The sequence below is a fragment of the Anopheles cruzii genome, chromosome X, assembly GCF_943734635.1.
Source record: "Anopheles cruzii chromosome X, idAnoCruzAS_RS32_06, whole genome shotgun sequence".
In the NCBI taxonomy this organism is placed as follows: domain Eukaryota; kingdom Metazoa; phylum Arthropoda; class Insecta; order Diptera; family Culicidae; genus Anopheles; species Anopheles cruzii.
The window spans coordinates 3,704,234-3,729,008 of NC_069143.1; the positions used below are offsets into that span (position 1 = coordinate 3,704,234).

Below are 24,775 nucleotides of genomic sequence, written 5' to 3' on the forward strand. Positions count from 1 at the left end.
AACTACCTTTCTAAAGTTTATTTGTACTTTCTCCACGACGCTCGTGTGCGCTATTTTTAAGTGTTTCTGCTAGTTTACTCCACAATATTGAAGACTTACGCAAACCATAAAGCTGTTTAACCAGAAACTAGATAAAAAAAAGTATGTTTATAAGTATGGTCATACAAATTGACACTTTTGGTAGTGTTTCACCCGATTCACATCATGCCGAAGCCCGGATAACGTCGTACACTGCTCGTACTGCTCCTGTTACTCCTAAGCGATTTCGAACGACTTGACTTGACAATTATTAGCGCGAGTGTCGTCCACTCGCAGCTATGTTTTGGTCCATTTTCAGCACCTCACCTTCGGGATAATAATCGGCAAGATGAACCAGTCTGCCTGCCTGTCGGGATAGGTGACAACCTCTTGGTAAACATTTCTATTAGCTTCCTCCAAAGGCGGACCAAAAGAAGCAGCCCGGAACGCACGTAACATGTCCCGATTTCCCGAGAAGCAAAAGTTGGCCCGCTTCTGATTTAATGATTAGACAAAGTTACTATATTTCACGCTATTCGGAGTTTTCCATCCTAACTGCCGGTCCATTGGAGGCTTATTTTGCTGTGGATACGCCTGTCAATCGGTTCTCGGAGAAACGTAACGACTTACGTAAGAATAGTATCGCGCTCCGTTGTGCTTGAAAATGTTTCCAGCATTTCGCCAACGGAAGCGGAAGTTTTTCGGCAGTTCATCCCATACCGTCCATTCCGGACGCACTGACGCCAAAGCCTCCTCCTTTCTGTGCGTACTGTTTTTTGAACTGTTTTGAATCTTGACAATTTGGAGCTCAATAAAAGCATTTTTTTCCGTGTTTACCAATCGTGCTGCCAATCTTCGGTGAAAATCTGGTATTTTTCTTCTGCGAAGTTAGTACTTTGTGGAATGTGCCTTTCGTTTCGCAGAAAGCGATACTGGGTCTAATCAGCGATGGCCCCGTTTTTTTTAGCCCTGCTACCCCGGCAACCAGGGCTTTCCGTGCTCCAAATTCCAAATGTCAACATCGCAAATTGCCAGTTCGAGTTGGGCACCGGATTTCTGAGCAACCTGAATGTCATTTCTTCGTGTCCTTTTTATTTAAACGAATCCTCCAAAGCAGGCCGTGGCGAAAAGGCTTTTGCCAGCAAACGTGGCTATTCGACGTGTGGCAGCACTTTTGGTGAGGAAGTCTCTCAGGTGGTAGCGGATTCGGCGGAGGGTGCCCTGTAAATAACTACTGGCCTTACTTCGCTGAACCATTACAAGAATGTCTCGTTTATAAGTCATCTTAACGGATATTGTTGCTGGACTGACTGCTGCACGGCGAGCAGGGCAATGAACATCCTAGACGACCATCCTCTGATGGGTCTGCAACGCTGCAACCCATTTTTGGAACCCCCATCGGTCTACTCTTTCTTATACTTTGTACATCACACATACATACACGCACATCTACATACATACAGTCACACACGCATATTTTACACACCCAGACACTTTTCCTACTATCTGCGCTAGTTACTTCGTGGCATTGCTTCGCCATGTACCCCCAACGGGGTGTTGCACTAACCACCGCCACCAACAGCGCCTAGGTGGTCATCTAGGAGACGACTCCGTACGACTCCGGGCTACTGGAAGCGACGGAAACGCGGCGACCTCGTCCGCTATCGCGTACAGATCTCCAACTGACCGTCCGTGGGGCGGAGGACCTGGAGGCTGGCCGAGGCAGCGGCGGCTCCGTTGGGACGGACGTGAGGGCTCCCGCCAGTCCGGTGCACTTGAGCGAGTGGTCCCGGGACAGCGTTACGGAGTCAAAGGACTGCTTTTGAGTAGAGGACGAGTACAGGCTCTCGTCTTTGATGGAGTTGCCTGCCCAGAAAACCCGGACCCAGAGCACCAATAGGACAGGGGCGATGGGCGAACGGGGAGATGGAACGAGAAAGAAGAAAAGCAAGAAGGAGAAAGAGAACGTACGGATGATTAGGGCTTGGGGCAAACGGATTACAAATTAAAGTTACACTCGATTCAAAATAAATTGTTTGTCCCAAAGTGGGGCCTCCATTTGTGGGGTTTGGAATGTGCGGTAGACCCGCTGCCCGCCGCTCACCGGCGATCCTGAGCAACAACCACAACAAAATACTAGGCCCCTGAAGGGATTCCGAGCAAACTGGGGCTGGACACCGGGGCTGGACAGGTCGGCTACTCGCTGTCAAACAGAAGGGGTTCTCCGAAAACGAATACCGGCACACACGGCACACGGCGTGGACCTGGAATGTGGATTAATCAAAATGTTTGCCTTGCGTTGGGACAACAAAACACATCAGCCGACGCCGCTGCTGCCGCCGCTACTAGGTGCCGTAGTTGTGGAAGACGTTACGCAACTCGGGGTATCCGTATCCGTGTGTGCTCGGCAGGTGACGTGGCGCCCGGCGTTCCTTGGTAGCGGTGTTTGTGTTTTCCGTTCTCGGCTTAGCCCGTTCTATCTGTCATTTCCCGGCCCGGCGGTACTTCATGAATAAATCCATCGCCAATGCGGCCAGAAAATCGGCACAAAAATAGCACCGCAGCGGGCGCAAATGAAATGGAATTCACTCGTCAATTGCATGCGCATCTTACCCGTTTCCCCCGTGCGATAACAAGGTTACCCGATTGCGGAACAGCTGGGTAGCGGAAATTACCTGATATTAATACCACTCGCCCAATAAAACTTGACACCAGCGAGAGTGAGAGAGAGAAGCATGGAATTAACATTTTTCTGGCACCCGGTTACCGTAGAAGTTGACCTGTAAGGTCGGGCGCGGCATCTGGCACCGAGCTCGGAGAAGCTGCGGAGAAGCTGCGGAGAAGGCTGCGTACTCACGCTCACCTGAGATATCGGAAGATTCCTGGTTTGCAGCGGAACGTCGCTTCCGTCGGGACAGCAGTCGGTATGATCGCTCCTTACTATTTGATTGACGCGCAATTTGACAGCAGTGGGCCAGCGTCTCCTAAACAAAATGGACTGTAAACGTGAATCATCTTAAATGACCGGACGAGACCACAGGGCCGCCGACGGCAACACCCAAGCATGAAACGGAATGATGGCTAAATGTGGAACGTGGTGGTGGTGGTGGTACGCAGACTGGATGGAGTGGTGATGGATGGAAACGCGGTGTGGTGGGGGCGTCAAGGTCACTTTTCATACGAACACCCTACAGCTCAAAGTAGAGCACGCCCAGCGAGTCTCACCCGGAGATCCCGGACGGTTGGTTGGCCGAGCAGGCAAACCAATAGCCAAAAAGGGTTAACCGAAACGTTTCGCGAATCTCGAAAGTGGGTCCAATTTTCTGGATCTGGATGCAGCAAAAGAGTTTTCTTAGGTAGGTAAAGGTAAAAAGTGCAAAAATTGTCGATGTTTATCGCCCGATCGAGGTTCTATTCCGAGGTTGTCCAACGGTTGGACCACCAAACCGAAACCCCGAACTCCAAAATAACTAATGAGCAGTTGCACATGGGCTAAAAAGTCCCGAGCCTAACCAAAAAAACGAGCGCTATTCTTATTACATCTTTTTTTAAATTTCAAGCTACTAGGTCTATACGTTGAGATGTGAACTGTTAAAAAGATGGCTGTACCTGCAGATTGGGACTTCCCAGTTTTGCTGTTCATTTATCATTACCTTGTTTTGACAACGGGTAAATGATTTCAGGTTAAAAAAAAAGTATTTCGGTGTGCAACCCATCATTGAAAGGGTTAGACCATGACAACTTTTGTACCTGAAAATGAGGTATGGCGGGGATTACTATTTTTCTGCTCCTCTTGAAGAAAACTGCTTCGGAATCGCACCAAATGCTTGTCGAGACTTGTGTTTGGAAGATCGCAGTGCTTTAAGTGGTTTAAAAAATTCCAAGATGGCGATTTTGACTTTACAAAAAACATCAAGGACAAGAAAAAGGACTCAAAAAAACTGACTTTCTGATGGGACAGAAAGGTGTGGTGTTTCACAAGCTCCTAAAACCTAATGAAAACGTTAATTCCGATCGCTACTGACAACAAATGATCAATTTGAACCATGCATTGATCGAAAAACAACCAAAAGCCGTTTCTTTATTCTAAAATGAAGGCGCCTGGTGCCTCGTGAAGCTGAAGCTGACATTTGCCCAAAAAACAAAACAGTTTCATGAAACTATCAAATTACTTGAATGGGAGCTGTTATTCCTTCCCGCGTTATTCACCAGACTTGGCTCTTTCCGTATATCATTCTTTTTCGTCGATGGGACATGTATTGGCTGAGCAGACCTTCGTTTTTCTACGAGAAAGTCGAAATGGGATGGCTTATTAGTTTACTTAAAAAGTCGAAGAATTCTTTCGTTTGGGAATCCATGATTTAGCAGAGAGATAGGAGAAATGTATAGCTAGCGATGACACATACTTTGAATAATAAAGAAAATCGCATAAAAATTTTATAAACATTTTTTGTGTGTTAAAAACAGTTCACTTCTCAACGTATAGACCTAGTAATCTTACTAAAATTTCCAATTTGTGTGGCTCTCTTGATAGAGATTACGTTGATGAATGAATCCTAAACTTTGAACAAAAAAAGCCCACGTTTTCCTAGTTAGGCTCGGGACGTTTCAGCCCATGTGCTAAAGCGGGGGTTCAAATAAAAATGGCATGATTCAGTGGCAGGACCGAAGTTAAATAGCCGCCATCCGATATTATCCACTGTGGAGTACTGGAGCTCTCCTGCCTGCCTACTGACGCCCTAGGCACTACACATTGGGCCTGTCCCTCTTGCCACGGGCCCATACCATACTTCCGGGATGGGCGGCCATAACGAAAATATAAATCTGTCGTCAGCCGTTTCGCGTCGTCGGACCCGTCGAAAGGGTTGCCCGGCTGCAACAACAACCAGCGCGCTAAACCGCTGCAAACTTTTATCATTCCCACTTTTCCCCCGTCGCGGTGCTCTAGATAAAATTATCGCCCTGCCCCACTCCAGAAGTTCCAGAACGTTCGACAGTTCGGGCGGGGGATTCTCGGGCCAGTCCTCGGCAGATAATGGTCGGTCGGTTCGGTGGAAAGAAAGTGGTCTTCAGCGTGAATTCGCGGGCCTCTCTGCGGAGCCCGGAAGAAAAGGATCGTGAGGATGGAAGACCGACGCAGCGAAAAAAAAAAATGCTGGTCGCCTTCCGATGGGACACCAGGGACCGGCCCGGAGCTGCCCGGCTCCCGGGATCCCGGTGGAGTGCTAACTCAACCCGGATGAGTTTCCGGCGACAAGGGGGCAAGATTCTTACTTTATTACGGTCCCGATCCCGTGCGTCGCGTGGCGTGAATGACACGCCAAATAAATAAGGCGGAAAGTGGTCCGTCCGGCGTAACGGGCGTTCTTGGTGAATACACACACACACACACACACACATCAACAGACCAACACCAACACGCGCGGTTTTCCTTGGCGGTAGATTTCAGCACACGGACGGATGGCACACCTGCAGCTATTGAGCTGTGGCGCGAACCTGAAATGTGATTGCAACGACTGGCGAGGCCGGGGTTGGGGGTGGCGGGGGGAATGGGGGGGTTTCGTAGCCGCCAATATTTATTGGCCGAGGAAAGATGGGTGCCCCGAGGTTTCGGTTCGGGTCACTCATCGCCCAAACTGTCAACACAAAAAACGGTCACACTTTCGGTCCCCATTTCGCCCATCCTCGCCACCGTCGTTTTGGGTGGAGACTTCGCACACACACACACACACACACACACAGACTCATGAACGGCACTTTGAAGTCCGCGGTATTGACATTCCAGAAAATGGTGGTCGGTTTGGCCGGCCACGTTGAAAGTTGCAGCTGAAGTATTGAAACAAATTTTCTTGGAGTTCTTCCTACAAACAATTACAGGGTGGCCCGCTGATTGTTTTTTCATTTGTTATACAAAAAAAACGGCTTAATAATTTTCGATGCTTGAACCTTTATTCGAAGGGGTTCTTTCATTACATTTACGTATAAAATATAGTTTTGGTTGCAGAAAATTGTGGATTCGGAAAACCCACACGTCGTGCAAGAGAAGCCAATGCACCCAAAACGAATGATTGTTTGGTGCGGTTTTTGAGTCTAGCGACATCATCGACATCGGAATTTTCTTCGAAAATGAAGAAGTAGCCGCCGTAACCGTTGACAGCGTACGCTACCGAGACTGGTTCTGCGGCGATATTAAAGCTGAAAACTTAGACGACATCTGGTTTCAATAGGACGGTGCTACCTGCCAGACAGCGTCAGCCACGATCGATATTTATGTTATGCGAACAAATCAGCAACCATTCACGACCTCAAGACCTAAATTCAAATTGCCGATAGCCGAAATAGGACCAGATACAATCTAAAAAGGACTAAAAAATAGGTCGACCGAATGGGCTACTACTAAGCCAGCCGTGTAGGACATTTGACCGAAATTGTTTTACATAAAACAAAATTTAAATGTCCAAACATTGAAAAATATTAAGCTGTTTTTGTAAATGGAAAATAAATATCTTCTATGGACCACCCTGTACAATAACTGAACCGCCGTTCGAAACCTCTCTGACGTCAACTGACTGGGCCATTACCTTGACCGCCGGAAGTCGCTTCTGAAGACCAACTTCTTTCGGACGCGTATTGCAGCCACCATTCTTATATTGGCACGCGTCTTCGCGCCGCGACCGGAATCAGATTAGCACGAGGAGTGATCGATTGGCTGTTTTGAATGCCACATGCGACATGCGGGCCCAGGCCGTGTTCCCCCGTCGTTGTGTCACTTGTTCTTTGGGGCCATCAGCGAAATTTTCCAACCGCGGTTTTGGGCAGCTGGTTCCGCAGGTATAAATGCCAGGGAGCCAGACCGCGCAAAAATAGCCCAATCCGTCCAAAATTTGGTGCTCTCCTGTCTACCGTTGCCGTCGCCTAAAAAAGCTACCTCAATTCGAGCCTGTGAGCCTGGGTCGTAGTTATTTTTCATCCGGTGCAGTCTGATGTCAGTCAGACATTCCAACAATTTCTGCCTACTGGCACAGTTTGACATTCACAAAACTTTGACATTTACGAAATGGGACTCTATGCAGAATATTGGGAAATATTAAAGAATTATTTCCCCCTCGGTGGTGATAAAGCAGAATTGAATCGCCTTTTTGGGGCTCGGCCAAAATCCAAACAAATCGTACAAGAGAAGCCAATGCTCACCCAGAACGAGTGGCTTGGTTCGGTGTCCGGATTTTGGGGTCTGGCGGCCCATTTTTTTTCTTCGTCGAAAATGAAGAAATCGAAGTGAATCGATATTTTGCGCGCCCCATCTTACGGGAATCTTGGAACACTTGATGGACCACCGTACTGAGTGCCCTCTGTGTGTGTGTGTGGAAGGAAAGCCCGCCGCCGTCACCCAGAGCCGACCCGGGAAACCAGAAGGCCTATTGGTTTGGTGCGGTGTGTAAAGAGACAGAAGCAGAAGCGATTCAAGGACGAGACGAGATTGGTCTGGCAAAGCCAGTCCACCGAAGCACGGGATACACAAAAACAAAACACGCGCACGCACAGACACGGCGATGGCACACTGACACAGGAAGAAGCAGGATACGGCGATAGCCGTGACACCCGGGGGAAGGCACGGGCCCCGGTTGACGGGTACGTACCTTGAACGCCTGCCGGAACTTGTTGCTCATGATGTTGTACAGCAGTGGGTTGATGCAGGTCGACAGGTAGTACAGGATACCGGAGATGTAGGTGGTCACGACGAACAGCTTCAGGATGAGCGGGTCGGACGGCTGGTGGTCCTTGTCGACGCCGTAGATGTAAACGAGCCGCTGCGCGTGGAACGGGGCCCAGCAGAGAAAGAACGCCACGACCACCGCCACTTGGAATTGGAAGGAAAGGAGAAAGCAATAGCGGTTCATCACCTTCGTACCAACACATGTCCCTAGAACGCAGGATGCAGGATCCCCCCGTTCCGAAGCGCTTACTATCTAACCTACGACGAGAATAATCGCTACGACGATGAACTAATTAAGCACGTGCACGCCTCGACATAGGCTCGGCTTTGAATCGCCTGGTGCAGGAGCCTTTTTGCCTCGATTGCGTCACAGCAGCAGCAGCGTTGACAGCAGCTGGCTCTCGGCAGATGGCCTTTTCGGGTGTGGAAAACACGCTTATCTCCGCTCCTCGGGGCTCGATCGAACAGCGATGCCCAAAGTGAATCCATCCAGCGAAACAATCACCATTAGCGAACAAAGTTTGCCAAAGCACCACGCCACGCCGGTGACGTTCTGGTTCTGGACTGGCCGATCCTGGTGCGGTCCCGGGGTTCGGTTTCGAGCGACCAAAACACCGGCCACCCGGGGGGTTCCGTGTATGCATGCTTCACGGCCCCCCCCGCCTGTCATAGGCCTGCCGTGATGGGCGATGGACAAACAACTGGTACATTCTTTCGTTAATTTTTCGCCTCATTACGCCACACGCGGTACCACCAGCCGGTAATGGAGTTGGCCACTCGTTCGCCGACGTCCTACCAAGAACCTACTGGCCAACCATTAGAATAAACACCAATAAACATCTACTCCGGAGAACGGAGAGCTTCTGGGGAGTCGGCAGTCCTTCCGTTTTAGCACCCTTTTGTGGAGTGTCCTTATCTTAAAGATGCAAAGGCCAGTCAAGACACACACCCGCCATGTCTGGCTTGGCTGTCCCTGTAGATTTCGACCCAAAAGTGTGTGTGTGTGTTTGGGTGTGAGTTACAAACGTAGGACGATGGTACACATTAAAAATGTTGTCCTTCTTAAGAGCGCGATCGGGAAATCGGGAATAATCGTACCATACTTTCAAGCCCTTTTTGGATGATGCTTATGCTGCACGCAATTCAGTTGGTAGGTCTCCCCTCGGTGATGTAATCAAATCCTGCCCGTGCTGGATACTGGTGCTTCAGAAGCCTCGGGGTTAGCGATAGATAGGGTGTTCCATCACGACCCATACTATTGAAATATTAAATAACTCTGCCAGTTTTCAGTCGATTTAGACAAATCCGTCAAATTCTGAAACGTCAATCTATGCCGTCTTAGTCATGGATGGAATTTACAGTAAGGTGTATGCCAGCCAACCCAAGACCATTGAAGAACTGAAAGCTAAAGGCCCGTTTACACGTAACGATATATCTGAACGATGCCTTGTATGAGACCAATTGTAACGATATATTGTTACGTGTAGACAGCAAAATAGTACCAATTTGCTTGTATACGACCATAGTTTCAGATCAAAAAAATTGAATGCGCCGAGCATCAATTTCGGTCCAATGGATCAAATCTCCACACATGTGTGCGTGTGCTGACGGTGGATATACATGTGTGCCTGTGTTGATGGTGGTTTTGGCATGTTGTTTTGAATGTTTTTAAAGCAAAAGTTTAACGTGAGAATAATGGCTTCGCTTTAAAAGCCATTTCCTCGACCACTGGGACTGATAAGTACTCTTGGCACGTTCTATTTTTTATTTTTAACCGAAACGCACAATGGCAAGACAGACCAATACAGTGTTACTTCCATGGCTGTCATTGCAAATCGAAACGATGCATCGTGGCGTGTAGACGCTCCACCTTGGCTACGATATATCGTTACGATTAATCTGATACAAGGCATCGTTCAGATATATCGTAGCGTGTAAACGGGCCTTAACATCACAGCGGAAATTGCTGTTATTATGCCCGAAATGTTATCAAATACAATGAAAAATAATGCCTGCTTTTTGTGTGTCTAATGGAGGCGGTCATTTGATCGATCTTGTATTCTGAGTGAATTGTTAATAAACGGCATTCTATACTCTAAATAAATCTTGTTAATTTGTCAGAATCGACTAAACTCCGCTATTTTAACATTTAACAGTACGGGACGTGATGGAACACCCTGTAGTATTTAGTAACGGTGTAAATCTCAATAACGCACGCACAAAGCACGGTGTTGGAAAGCAACAAATACCAGCTACAAAAACCAACTGAAGCTCGTAGCCCAAGTCACGCGAACAAGTTGAAAGAAACAGCGCGTTCTGTGCGTTCTTGGAAAAAAAGCCGCAACTTGGAACTTTGCACAACGCACCCGTACGAATCGCAAAAAAGGCGAACCAAAAAAGTTTAAGAAGTTAGATCAATGATCTCCGTTTTGAATTTCAAATTCACGCCATCCCATAAGTTGTGAGTGCAATCCTCATCAAAAGTCGGTTTGGGAGTCCTTTGGGCGCCCCCTTGGATCTCGGAAGTGGCATGGGTTCCGGGTCCGAAGCTTATCGGTGCACTGTTACACGGTTAGATTTAGAAGTGTACCATCTTAATCCCACGCTCGATCAATGCTGGAGAGCTCTGGAGAACACAGGGCACGACGGGGACGGGGGGTTAGGACACTTGATTGAAGGAATTTTCGATTTATTTAGAGCAATTTCCTGCGGAACGGTAGCCATTCAAGCGGGAAGTACGTGAGGCACATTTAAAAAAGAATATAAGTTTGTTGGAAGTGCAGGCTGCTGGCAAAGTGGAAGTGCCGTGAAATTGGCGTACCCACAGGGGATATCGATTCGGAAGCGAAATCTAAGCGCAATAGATATAGGCGTTTTTGATCTCGAAGTTGTCGGGGGCAGCTTTGCTTCCGAGATGTCCGATGCAGAAGTCCGACACCGTCCGACGACGGCCAAATAAGCCATCAAGTAGCAAGACTTTATTATTCGTTCTATCTGAACGGTGGATTTTGGTGCAACGGCCCCGAATCGGCCACTCATCGGGCACCTCCATCTCGGACGACTTATTGGAAAACTTCCACAGCAAGGATTAGGATGTGTCACGTTGTGTAATGGAACGTAACGGCGTAATGTGTCACACGTAACACGGCTGATTACTACATGCCCGTGAAGGCCGTGAAGGCCGAGGAAAGTCCCACAAAAGAGATTAACAGTTACGAGCCGGCGTCGTTTGGCGTGACGTGTCCACCGCCCGTCCAAGGCCTTACGAGTTTTACGGAACGACATCGCGTTGATTGGGCAGGTACCACACAGTACATGTCCGTGAATCCGTCCTTTCCTCCTCTCGAGCTAACGTGTGGGGCCAACGAGGTTTGTTTCTCTCAAGGAACGGGATATTAATGGGCACAAAGATGCTTCCGACGCGTCCGCGTGCCCCTCGAGTGCGGCCCGGGCATTCTCGGCTCCCCCCGTCGCCAACGCGCCAACTCCCAGCGGCGTTGAAGCAAGAAACGGCGACTTACGGCGGGTTGATGGTTTGGGATCCTAAATTTCCCGAAACGGCGCCGGCTGCCGGTACTCCGTGGAGACGGGCGACGCCAGCGCGCGAGTGTATGATTATATGATTAGAATTTGTGAGCGTGCAATCCCCATGTCGGGGTAACAGGCGCAGGAGATGTGTAGGCGTAGGCATAATATACCATCGATTGCAACGTAACGCCCCGTAGCTCTCGGTGGGAATTTCCATGGCCTGGGGATGTGGCACAAGCAGTGAAATATCGACGTAATGCTCGGCTGCATGGCATAAATTAGGCACCGAAGAACCACCCGAACATACGTTGAGACCCAAAATTATCTCCGAAATGCAAATGTTCCCCGACGCTGGCGGGCTGCTTGCTGTAACAACACACATCAAAGGTCGGCTCGCTAGTTTGTCGAGTTTGTGCGGGGTTTGTTCAAAGAGTATCGTGACACACAAGTTGAAGAGATAAAGAATGGTTCACAAAAAACTGACTTTTTGAAGTACTTCGAGGATTGCAAAAAATAAACGGAAACCTTGAAATAAGTTTGTCTGATGGGGATTACTTTGGCGGGGGGGCACTACTTAGATATTCATGAATAAGTACCGCGTACCGTACGGATGACGTCACACGGTCTCGCGGTCTCCGCCCTGCGCCCGCCTTACCTAGCATTTTCAGGACGCGCCGCGTGCTCTGGCTGTTGGCCAAGGATTGGCGCGAGATCGAGCCGACGTTGGTGCAGCGCTGCAGCGTGCCATCGCGCTGCATCAGCGTGGAGGTGCGCAGTTTGAGGCCGATCAGCGCGTACAGCACGGTGATGAGCGTCATCGGGGCGAAGAAGAACAGGAACGTCGACAGCTCGAACGAGTGCTGGATGATGATGCGCTTGACGACGCACTGGTCGATGCCGCCCTGGCTGGTGACGCCGAACTGGAGGGCCTGCGGGACCGCCGACACGATCGCGATCAGCCAGATGCCGAAGATGAAGCGGATGGCGCGCGACAGCTTCGACATGGTGTGCGACAGGAACGGGTGGCAGATCGCGACGTACCGCTCGACGGTGAAGGCCGTGATCGTGAGCACGGTCGCGTTGGCCGACGTCTCGGCCGCGATGCCGCGCAGCACGCAGAACGCCTCGCCGAACACGTACGGGTACTTGCTCCAGATGAAGTAGATCTCCTGCGGGACGCCCGACACGAGCAGCAGGAAGTCGGACACGGCCAGGCTGAACAGGTAGTAGTTGGTGGCGGTGTGCATGGACTTGTTCTTGGCGATCACCACGCACGTGCTGATGTTGCCCACGACGCCCGTGACGAAGATCAGCGCGTACACGATCGTGATCGGGATCACCACGTACAGCGGGTCCCGCTTCGGGCCGTACAGGTCCGTCAGGTTGCCATCGGCCTCGAAGCCACCGACCGTTGAAGCGACGGCCCTCGCGACTGCACCGAGACTGTCGTTCGCGTGTGGCCACAGGAGCGACACCAGTGACTCACCGGAGTCACCTTCGCCCGCGGCTGTCGGTGCATCCGTTCCGTTCGGCAGGTTCATGGCTTGCGTGGAAACAGGTCACCAGAGATCTCCGCAAACCGTCCGGTCAGAGGCATCCATTCTAGCGAGCTCCAGCACCCAGTGAGCCGGCCGGTATCGTGGTTCCAGAGCTGAGCTGGTGCTGACCTAGCAGACACCGGGTAGCATTCGTTGCATCGACGTTTGCTGGAAATAAAAATAACGCGTGCGTTAGCGGGTGGGCTACAACTGCCGGTGGAACTGCCATTTGACATTTGAAACGTCAAACCTCGTTCTGGAAATTGTGAATATGAAAAAAAACATTGACATTTACGAAATCCGACGCCACACGCTAGGAAATACATATAATATAATCATATAAAATAACTCTATATAATACAATGCCTCTCTCGTTAGAAGACTTAGTCGTTATTGTCGAAAATCCATTTTCACAATCCTGTAGTGATCTCACTTTTTCATCACTCAGGAAATTTTGTAATGCGCGGAAAAGGTGTCAATCGCTTCGTGCAAGATCCCGACTATACGGCGCATATGCATTGAAACTTCCCAACCAAGCTAAAGGACTTTCTGGCAAGTCACTAAAGACGTGTGTGACATTTTGTTGTCCTGATGGAACACAACACCTCTTCTGTTGGCCGATTCTGGTCGTTTCTGGTTAATTGCTAGTTAATCGAACGATGCAGTTGTTGGTAGCGGAGATCTGAATTTATTGTTTAGCCACACGGGAGCGACTCACGATAAACGATTCCTTTCAAGTCTCGAAAGCCACGAAATCAAAATTTATCAGAGCTAGCTGTTAGAGTACTGGCACCATAAACACCATGTCGATTTCAGCGGTCTAGCTTGAATTTTCATCTTTTTAAAAAGAAAAATGGTAAAATGTAACGAATTTTCTCTTTGTTGGCTTCCATCGTTAGTACGCGATAACTCACAACTGAATGAAGTAAACAAAAAATAGTGACAGCATTAAGCAGCTTTAAAACGAGCACAAACATGAAACTGTACGATCGATACTTCGCGAGATATCGATCATTAAAGTCATCTATGCGTGAAAATAATGGAGTACTTTTTAGTCAACCTTATATGAAAAACTTTTTCCATGATAATGAAAACTGTTGCTGTATATGGTTCTTGAAAACCCCGCACACGTCACGTGCAAGAGAAGCCAATACACACCCCAACACGAGGTGACTGTTTGATGGGATTATGGTGCGGGATTTGGTGTGGACCACCAAAGCTCGGTCGGTGTGCAAATAAAGCAAATCCAGGCGGACCGGGTTCGTGAGTGCTCTTTCTCGGAACGACCAGCGAACGACTCTTTACCGACCGACGGAAGCTCGTGCCTCGTGAGGAATCGACGCCCTTAAGCCCTCCATCCGGAGGGGGGAAAGGGCCATGGATTCGCCCATACTTTACGGTTCGGAGATTAAGTGAAAAATTGGCATAAAAATGCGAAACCATCCCCTTTCCGTTCGATGGCCAGTGTGGGCCAGAGTGGGCGTTGGCCACAGGGCAGATAGTGCAGACCACCAGATAGTGCCCTGGCTTAAGGTGTCGATATCCTAGAAGGATGCGCCACGCTACAGATAGCACATAAAATGTAAAGCAATGGCCCCGTGAAACATCGCATTTCCATTGTGACGCGCTGCGATCCTAGGGATAGCCTGTGATCCACCCAGCAGCAGCAGCTCCGGATTAGGGTTTGCCAATTTAACTCCAACTCGCGCCATTAAAGCTCCCTGTTGACCCACACCCACGCAAAAGAAAAAAAGAGTGAAACCCCCGGAAATCGCCAACCTTCTGCAAACTAAGTCCATTTTCGGTGGAAATGGTCGGGCTGTCACGTCACGAACAGAATGTTCTCAGGAGCGTTCACAGCCTGGTTGTGGCCTGGCCTGGTGACAGGTGCCAGGATTCTAGTCGTTGCCTTTTTCTAATGGTTGTTAGCTTTCGCAGCTTTCTACAACAATTTGCTCCCAGCTCCATCGCTACTGTCCGGATCGATCAATCAAAAGGTCTTCTCGGATGTGAAACTGACCGACGTCCAAGTACAGTGTATCGCATTACACGCGTCATAATGTACTGCGCTTCGGTCAACGGCCTATCCGGATCCCCCTTTTTTCTGCGGCGGGATTCGGCAGTCACTTACGGTGTTTACGGGCGGGGGGCTCAAATTATTACCAATTTCTGGTCCACACAACCCGCAGGCGCCAGCCGAGCGCACTTCGAACCACAAATGCCGCCAACCGAGGGCCATCACAAGAGAGGTGCAACAGTTCTTCGGGGAGCTAATTTCGTTTTACGACGGGACCAGATTGATAGGGCGCGCGCACTAACCGAACTTCCGTTTTCCGGTTTCGGTGCTTTAAAAATTCCGGCGTTCCGGTGTGCTGCGAGGACGAACCAGATATGCGAGCGAATAGCACACACACACACACAGCACAGGGCCTTGGTTGGGACTGGGTTGGGTGTCGGCAAACCGAGACCCGAGACCCGAGGAATGGTAGATAAAATAAAACGATCGGTTCCGTCGGGCGACGATTACCTCGAAAAGGACCGCGGCTTAAGAGGGTTCTTACGCATCGTCCCCCAACTCTGAGAAAAAAATGAAATGAAATAAAATAAAATAAAGAAACCAACTGCGAGGGCGAGTGTGCCCGAGCCGGAAAAAGTGCTCGGTTCAGTACACCGCTGGCGGCTGTTAGGGTCCATAGAGGACATAATCTTTCGCGGTGAAATACGGGACACGATTAATGCAGGCATCCTCGCGTTCGCGTGCTTCGTGTGGAGGGTAAATGTTGGGAAGCGAGGAAAGTTTGGCGCGCGCAAGTTTGACGTTCGATACCAGAGGGCGCTGCTAAGAGCCTAATTTTTTTTTGTTATATTGGTACACTCTTCATATGAAGGTGTATGAAGTTTCATTTCAATCGGTCGCATAATTTTTTTTTTCCATTAGCCATTTAGTATCGACATTACACACTATTTTTTGCAATGGAAAAAATGTTAGTGTTGAAAGTATAAAATGACTCTTCGCCTTCAATTAAGGGGTTGAAAGAGGGAATTTTGAGATTAAACGTGGTCGTACTAGCTTTCAAGACGATCCATGTCAAAAACGTCAAAAAAAAGACACAACACCAGTAATAGTAGAAAAAATACAGGATGTCCTATTGGAAAATCGTCGAATCACCGAACGAGATTTAGTATAAGGTCTAGCCATCTCATTGAGTAGTATAACCAATATTTTGAGTGAAGTTTTAGGTTCCTAAAAGCTGTTTGCAAAATGGGTACCGCATTCGTTAAAAATGGAACCAAAACCCATTTAAATGCAACTTTCTCGGCAGCATTTAAAGCTTTTTAGAAAGGATAAAAGAGATGTTGTGCATTGAATCATCACTATGGATGAGACTTGGGTCTATTACCATGAACCTGAATCAAAACAAGAGGCTAAGGAGGTGGTGTGAACCTGGTTCTTCGGGTCCGAAACGACTTCGTGTCCGGAAATCGCCCGAAAAGTTGTTAGCATCAGTTTTATGGTATGGGAAATGAAATTTTGTCAGCTGATTACTTGCAAACTAAAAACCAATAAACAATAAACAGTATAACAATAAGTTTTGATTATTATTGTAACTTTTTAGACCAGCTGGAAGAGAAAATTTGTGAAAAAAGACCCAGTCTACAGGAGAACAACAAATTATTTCATCACCGAGCAATGCACCGTGTCACAAGAGCATTTTGAAAAAGGCAAAAATCCATGAATTAAAGTTCGAATTGTTGCAGTATCCACCCTATTCACCAGATTTGGCCCCTGGCGACTTCCATCTGTTTTCAGACCCAAAAACAAATCATGCACGAAAAGCATTTTTCATCAAATGATGACGTCATAACAGCTGCGGAAGCGACTTTTGAAGCCATTTCAACTTCAGGCAGTTTCTCACTTCAGGGATAGAATTCTTAAATTGGAGTCTCGTTGGAACAAGTGTATTGATGTTCAAGAAGACCATACTGAATAAAGTGTGTTTCAAACCATAAAAATGTGTCCCTCTTATCGAACGTCAAAACTTAATGAACAACCTAGCAAAGGCTACCTCAGTAATTACTAAATCTCAATCATCAAATTTATTCGATTATGGTTTATTCGATTCCGGAAGCTCTAGCAAATCTAGTTTACCCTAATGACGGGTGGAGGCTGGATGAATGCAAGAACGGCAGCGTCTTTTTTTCTCCCTAAAATGGATCAAATTTTCCCGGTTAAACCCGATATGTCACGTTTACCAGCCACGCCTGTATTCGCGGGTACTGAGCAGTGCCCGAAGCTGAATCAACCGAATGAAGCCTCTGCAAACGCAATCATCCTAACCTAAATCTGGTTAACACCGATCTACTTCCCGAGTGCGTCCTCTGCCCGAGATGATGGTGGAAAATTGATTACAATTGATTGGGTGGAAATTGAGCTCCCATCCCAGGGCTGCTGCTGTTGGCCCAGAGTTTCACCCGGGCCCCGCGCTAAATGAACGATGCGAAGTATTGCGTTCCCGAGAAGCTGGGAATCGCTGGGAGCGGAGCGCTCCGATGGCTTGGCAAGGGGCTGCTGCAACGGACTCCAAAAAACGGCCGATAATTCTCTAGTCCGAACGCGCGTGGATGGCAACGGATCAGAATGCCGCGTCCTTTGGCGTCGCGCGTCCTTTGGCCCGTCCTTGGGCCCTTCTTGAACGTCTTGTGCCAACTGTGGGCTTTTTTGAGGCGGCATTTTGATCGCACAATTGGCTGTTGATTCCTTTCGGAGATGTGGCAAGGTCGAACGCTACTAGCTAACGTCGAATGATTCACATCACACATTTAGCGGCGGAGGCTCTAAGCTTCACAACCACAAAAGCTCCCAAAAAGTCAATGGGATGGGATGGGGTGTAGGCGCAGGCGAGGCAAATCTCAACAACTCTCATGCTCGTAGAGTCTCTTCGTAGAAATCCTTTTTCCCGCAAAACAATCGAAGAGTGACGACTTCACTCGCGGTTTGCTACGTGACTGTCACGGAATGCGAATAAAACTGACAGATAACTGTGCTGACAGCGCCGGACGCGGAACGTGAGCGCCACACACGCCACCAAAGTACCTGGGCCACCAAAGTACTAGAAGTTCCGCGGAAAACGCGTACAGGCGTACTTCAAGTCAGCAACCAGTGCCAGTGCAAAGATGTTACGATGAGTCGAGCCGCAAAACACGTACCCGGGCGGCAATATGTTACAGTACGGGCTGGGCAATATCCGGACGACCACACTCTTCTTGGGGGTGCTATCGGCGCGGCATCAGAATGGATGGTGTTTTGACTTGCGAAAAACATAGCCATAAAAGGAACCTGTTGAGAACGTTTTGTGGTGGAAGTATTTAAATTAGCCAGCAACTCGAAAAGGTTGATTGACTTTTGAAAGCACACACACACACGGAAATTGTAATGTACAACCGTCAAACTAGAGTTCCTTATTGCGGAGAGAAGAACGAATGCGAGTTTGGAGTCGCCAACTCTGTGGCGTGTTGATATTCAAATTACCAGGGGTGTGCGTTGAGATTGAGACTGTTAAAAAGATGGCTGTACCTGTCGATTGGGACTTCGCAGTTTGGCGGTTCATTCATCATTACCTTGTTTTGACATCCGGTAAATGATTTCAAGTCGAAAAAAAATATTTCGGTTTGCAACCCATCTTTGAAAGGGTTAGACCATGACAACTTTTGTACCTGAAAATGAGGTATGGCGGGGATTACTATTTTTCTGCTCCTCTTGAAGAAAACTGCTTCGGAATCGCACCAAATGCTTGTCGGGACTTGTGTTTGGAAGATCGTAGTGCGTTAAGTGGTTTAAAAAAACCCAAAATGGCGATTTTGACTTTACAAAAAACATCAAGGACAAGAAAAAGGACTCAAAAAAACTGACTTTCTGATGGGACAGAAAGGTGTGGTGTTTCACAAGCTCCTAAACCCTGATGGAAACGTTAATTCCGATCGCTGCTGACAACAAATGATCAATTTGAACCATACATTGATCGAAAATGACCAAAAAGCCGTTCCAGTTTTTTTGAAATGGAGGCGCCTGGTGGCCCGTGGCAACAAGAACCAGGCGCCCCAAAAAACAAAACTGTTTCAGGATACTATCAAATCACTTGGATGGGTGCTGCTAATCCCTCCACGCGTTATTCGCCAGACTTGGTTCTTTCCGAATATCATTCTTTTTCATCGATGGGACACGTATTGGCTGAGCAGCCCTTCGTTTTTCTACGAGGAAGTCGAAATGGGATGACTAATTAGTTTACTTAAAAAGATGAAGAATTCTTTCGTCTGGGAATCCATGATTTAGCAGAGAGATAGGAGAAATGTATAGAACATAGCGATGGCACATACTTTGAATAAAATAGAAAATCGCATTAAAATTTTCTAAACATTTTTTGTGTGTTAAAAACAGTCTCATTCTCAACGCACACCCCTGGTACTCGCCGTGTATGTGAGTGCAGGAAAATTAATCAAAACTCACACCACACGTTTGCTTCACCCATCCCAGATGACCGATATACTAGTTTTTACCGTAACCCATTTTTGCAGAGCACACCCCAGATTAATCGGGGAACCAGGGAATTTTGAGCCCGCAGAGCCGACAGCGAGATGCAATGTCGGAACGTTTGTCGTCTCGGTCAGAAACTCTGGGCGCGGGCGTTGGGCCACATTATCAAACTTTTCGCCATAGGCAAGAAAAACGGATTGGAGTGGATTATGGGCCTTGGGAAGCGGTTTAGTCCAAAGTCCCAAAGATGTTTCCCGAGCGTGCGTGTCGCATACATGGCGCCGAAGGCTGTGGCATCGTCTGATTACAGGGACGATCCTAGGCGGCGGCATTCTGAGGTTGGTATCGTCTTGAGAGCGGCGGCAGGAGCGTACCCCGTACGGAATGCATCAATAAGCCTATCCGAGCGGAAGCGGACCGGATTCAATAGTCTTCAATATTCTAATCAGGTCCCTTCCCCGGGCTGGCGCTGATAGCTTTTTGTCAAGTTTTGGGGATATTGGTTATTGGGTTAAAGAGGAAAGGCGGCTCAATTGGGCGCAATGTATGCGATTTTTAGCACTGGTTACCATGGTCACTGCCAGCCAGTCTGGTCTGTCCTAGCCCCCTGCTCAGTCGTTTGCGTGTCATTTGCGTGTCAATTCTTGCCGTCCTGCTGCCATTCGTGACGAACGTGACGCCTGGAGACGCCGGGTGGAAACAGTTGGCACCAACCAACAGCAGCAGCTGCGTATGCCCTTCGTTGAAGGTGATTGAAGGTAGGCATTTTGATAGGGCAAGATGCTGTTGTGCTGCTACACAAGGCAGTATTTGGGGCACGTGTTGTTCGGTGCGACTATCGTTCGAACTGCTTGCTTCACGGGTGGCACAGAGCCGAACCATTTAGCGTTCTTCTGCACAGAGCCTGCCATTCAGTCCGCTGCCGTTTTGGGCTGTGCCGTGGAGCGCGTGTGTGCTTGACACGCACGCACGGTTCTGGCCGCATGAAAGGTAGGGAATTGTGTCTCGAGCTCCTGTTCTGTGAGGGTCAACCTCAAAGAGCTCCGCTGTGTGTCCGCTACTTCAGAGAGCCGCATTTCATCCGGGACGCAGAAAATGCACTCAACCACACACCTTCACTCGTTCGTCATTATCCTTCCCGTGGCACTTGTGTGACGCTACTTTTGAATTAATTATCATCGGTACGGTACATGGAAATTAACCTGGCGCGCTGTAGGGGTGACTTTTTGGACTGAAGGACTTTCGTTTTGGGCTCCGTGAACTGTGAAACTGTGTGTCTAACCCTGCCAGCCTGCCAAGCACATACACACCCGGCGGCATTGTGCCTGCCCGGCAGCCCGGCAACGCCTTTTTCATGTTGGCGATGTTGGCCGCCGTCGCCTTTATCATTTATCAACGCTTGCCGCACAGCCAGTCGTGCTGCCATTAATACCGGTAATGGAAACATTACAGCGATAAGACGCGGCCACAGGCCCATCAGGACCTTGCCACATGGCCGTATGGCCCGGATGTCGACCCGGATTGGGACAGGATTAATTGGAAATCTATCGCCCGATGCGATCGACCCGAACGGATTCGGAACAAAACCAGACGAGCAGGTTTTTTGTGCTCCCGTCAAGTGCTGGTGGATTTGGAACTACCGATTACTAGACTTTTATAACGTCAAACTTCATTCTGGAAAAAGGTAAACATTTAGGAACATTTAAGTAAGTTAAACATTTACGAAATGGGACGCGGTGATACGAAACGCAGAAAGCTGGGAAATGTTAAAAAGCTATCAAAACCTACTTTTCATCGAAAATAAACAAAGGAGGAAAAGGAACGAAGGAGCGGCCTGGAAAGTGTCTAGTTAATGGCTTGGTACTTTTTCGGCGTGGAACCCCAGGTCCTGCCGCCGCTGCGTGTGTCCTTGCAAGCAGGTTCATTGGAATGCGCAGCTTTGCAGCGTACTTCTTCTGTTGCGCCCATCACCCGTGCGAACAATTCGCGGTGATCACCAAGCCTCCAGCCAGCCAGCCAACGCAACGCTAACGAGGGGTTTGATTAGTTAATCGTAGGCCGCAATTTATCATCGTTCGGTGCCGAAGTGACCTACCCTGCCTCGGTTTCGGGTTCGATTTAATGACAGCGATTTTATGTTTAAGTGGCCCGCCGGCCCGCCGGCCCGCTCATCGAGCGAAGGCTCATTGCGCGAAGTGCGGCGGAGCGAAAGAAGGCTTAATTAGCTGGCAGCCCCCCTCGGCGGGGGGGGCGGGGGGGAGGTATTTTAAAGACCGGTGACTCTCTCGTGATAAGCCTCTCACACCTCCGGCAACGCTTTGGGCTGGAGCCCGAAAAACCGAGCGGTAACCGGGTCCGAAGCGCTGAAGAGCGATGGACGAAAATGATTACAAATTTACTTCAATGAATTAACAACTTTGGCCACCGCGGACGGAACCGGGCGGAAGTTGCGAGCCAGTCCGCGCAAGAGGTGCAGGCTCCGCAACGCTCCCCATCCTGTTTCTGGCAGGCAACATCCGGGCTGATGAGCTCGGAAACTCGGAAGCAAAAACGGGGAAGCAGTGTCCAGCGCGGTGTGAGCTTCGCGATTCGTGCGTTTGATACCTAGTAATTTGGAAGCGTTGCCCGTACTCAACTAGATTAACAACCAATATTCGATTGTCGGTCGAATCGCGTGGGCCCCGGGCACCACCACCGGTTGATGGACAGGATGTCACGTATTTGGACGGTTTTTTTTGTGTGTGTGTAATGCTGCCGTCATTACTACGGGGGGTTTTGGGCGCATACACACCCGGGGACCCGGGTCAAAAGGACACGCTCGGGGTACCTATCGGATCCTGGCTGGTCGGGGATTCTACGTTCGTCACCTCGGCCCACATTGACGCCGGCGTCGGCGTCGGCGTGTGTTTTGGCAGTCAAGTGTCAACAGGCCACTAACCGGCGACGACGACCACGTCCCGAAACTGTTGAGGTTTGATTGGCACAAGTTGATGGGGTGTACCAGGGGGGTTCCCCGCGGTACCGTACCGAAGCCGCGCCGCGGACACGTGGTTGCGACGCGGCAAACGAAACTACTCACGCCACGCACACGTCTGGCCGGCGGCCTGGGGCAACGTTCGGAAGGACGACAATTCGAAACTTGTTACACGGCACACGGAACAATCAACGACTGGGGGGCACTGCGGCTTAACGCACCAGAACCGAGAGCACCACAGTACAACACAACGTGTAGGGTGCGATGCGAAGTGAGCGAAACGCTTGCTGAACGCACGGAAGCGTGTACAGAACTGCGGGACTGTGAATTCCGTCAGCCTGCACGGACCGACAGCGACCAGCGACGACAGCGACGGGCGCTCGCTCGCTCTCGCTCATTTTCTCGCCCAGTCTTTCCCGTCCCCATCAATCGGTCGTCGGTCTCTGGGCCATTTGCCGCCGCCTGCTACTGGCTGCTAATTTACAACCCTGTATCTCTCTCTGTCGCTCTCTTTTTTGGGTTTTTCTATCGACGGTGTTAGTGTCATTTCCACATTTTCCGTTCGTATCACTTTCCACCATCGTTAATCTTTCCCTACTTCGCATCGCATTTCTTTCCGGTCACCTGTTTTTTTCTCTTTTTTTAATTCTTTGTTTATTTGCCTAATTTTCTCTTTCATTATAGTTCTTTTGCTTTCGTTTTTTAATCTTCCTACTCTTTCCTGTGTCTGTGTTTCTTTCTCCAATCTGTTCAATATCATTGACGTTGTCTCTTTTTCTTTCCCGGTTTGGTCTCTCATCTTTCTAATTTTTCTTCTCTCTTTTTTCTTTCTTCTCGCTCTCTCTCTGTCTCTCTCTCTCTGTCTGTCTTTTTCCAGCATTTTCATTTCTTACTTCTATTTGTTTTCTAACTTTTCCCTTCGTTGCGCTTTTCATCACTTTTTTCTTACTTTTAACAAACTATTTACCTTTCCCTCTCGTTTATCATTGCCCTTTTGTCTTCTTCTCAATCATTTATTTCCCCTGTCTAGTGGTTTCTCGCTCGGGGCGCCATTGTTGTGTAATCCAGATTGTATCGGACCCGCTTGAAAGCTAGCCGAGTGATTGGGTGCCCAGGATCACTTCTCCCTTCCCGAGCCGGTTATCCGGTTTTTAGGTTTCGGCGCCCTTTTCTACAGTTTCTACGGCGCCCGCGTGAACGTTTTCATTTCCATTCAAACCCGGGCATGAACCCGGGGGGGAGCCCCCGCCGCAGGGACTTGCTGTCAACGCTTCGGTCCACCTGTGAACTGGAACACTTGTTGGTGGCTTCGGTTGAAAGTGTTGTCGCCTGAGAGCTCCACGTGCCCTCCACCCTCCTCCGGGGTTACGAGGTTCTTTGTCCACGGATTGTGCGTTTTGTAGGGGACTGTGTGAGACCCCATTGTCCTCGTGCTGTCCTCGCGCTGTCCTTCCCGATCCAAAATTCGACAAACTTCGACAAACATCAGCACTGTGACATTGTCCCGGGGGTGGATTAGCCTTCGTAAGCGCTACCCTTTCATGCCCATCCCTTTCCACGAGGCACCCTTTTCCTTCGCGTTCCTAGGCCTTCGGGGCTACAAAAGGCTGTTGGTGTTTTGCATGTGGGGCACATTACAATGCATTACTTTCGGCTGGCAGTAGGCTATGCTTGGTTGTAGTTCAAGAGTTGTTTGTGGCGAGTAACTGGAGATATGCCGCGGAAATTCCAGCTTCTGCGAATACCGCGCGTGCTTTCGTTCACCTTTTTGACGGAAGGCAGCCGAAAAACAAAATTTTCGAAAAACAACAACCAACTACCGTTCCGCTCTCTCTCTCTCTCTCTCTGTGGCGCCCTTTATCTCTCGCTCACTTTTCCTTCCAATAAGGCTCTGAGTTAGGTACTCTGTTCAACCGGTTTTGTGTCACCAATCAGTTAGCTTAGCCGGCCCGAATAATTGATGCCCGCTAAGTGCAATTAGTTAGATTGCCCACTCGTAGGCGTTGACAAGAGGGCGCCAACCGGAAGCACTGGGTTCTGAAAGCTGTACAAGTTTTATTTTTGAAATAAGAAATTCATTTTGGAAATGTACAAATGCCACCTTTTTCATGAGGCATCTGAATGATAGTAATCCAACAGTGCTGCCGCTAACAGCCTATAAACATATTTGATTGCTACTATCAAATCAGCGGGCCTTCCGTTTGGATACCGGAAATGCCCCAGCCGGAGCTGGCGAATAGGGAAGTTTTCTAGTTTACGGCGAAAGGCCTCCATCATTAAACGGGAGCTTCAATCTGAGTAATGCGGCGCACCGCAATGGGCATCGGTTACCGAGCGCATTACGCTAAATGAAGTCAGCTTAATTGCACCGGCAGGAAATAACCGGCAACCGGCTGCTGACAGTGAGGTATCTGCGACGTGGAACACATTTTCTAGACGGATGCCCACAAGAAATACGTTCTTTCGAACTG

At 49.0% G+C, this 24,775-nt stretch overlaps 1 protein-coding gene across 1 annotated transcript; it reads right to left on the reverse strand.

The window, feature by feature from the left end:
- Positions 1–1,755: 1,755 nt before the first annotated feature.
- On the reverse strand, positions 1,756–12,522 carry LOC128272987 (pyrokinin-1 receptor). The gene is made up of 4 exons (XM_053010892.1): positions 11,916–12,522; positions 7,656–7,876; positions 2,882–3,016; positions 1,756–1,884 (listed from the first exon to the last, which is right to left on the reverse strand). Exons 1-4 carry the CDS (start codon positions 12,505–12,507, stop codon positions 1,819–1,821), a joined length of 1,014 nt encoding a protein of 337 aa, XP_052866852.1. The 5' UTR covers positions 12,508–12,522; the 3' UTR covers positions 1,756–1,818.
- Positions 12,523–24,775: the final 12,253 nt, after the last annotated feature.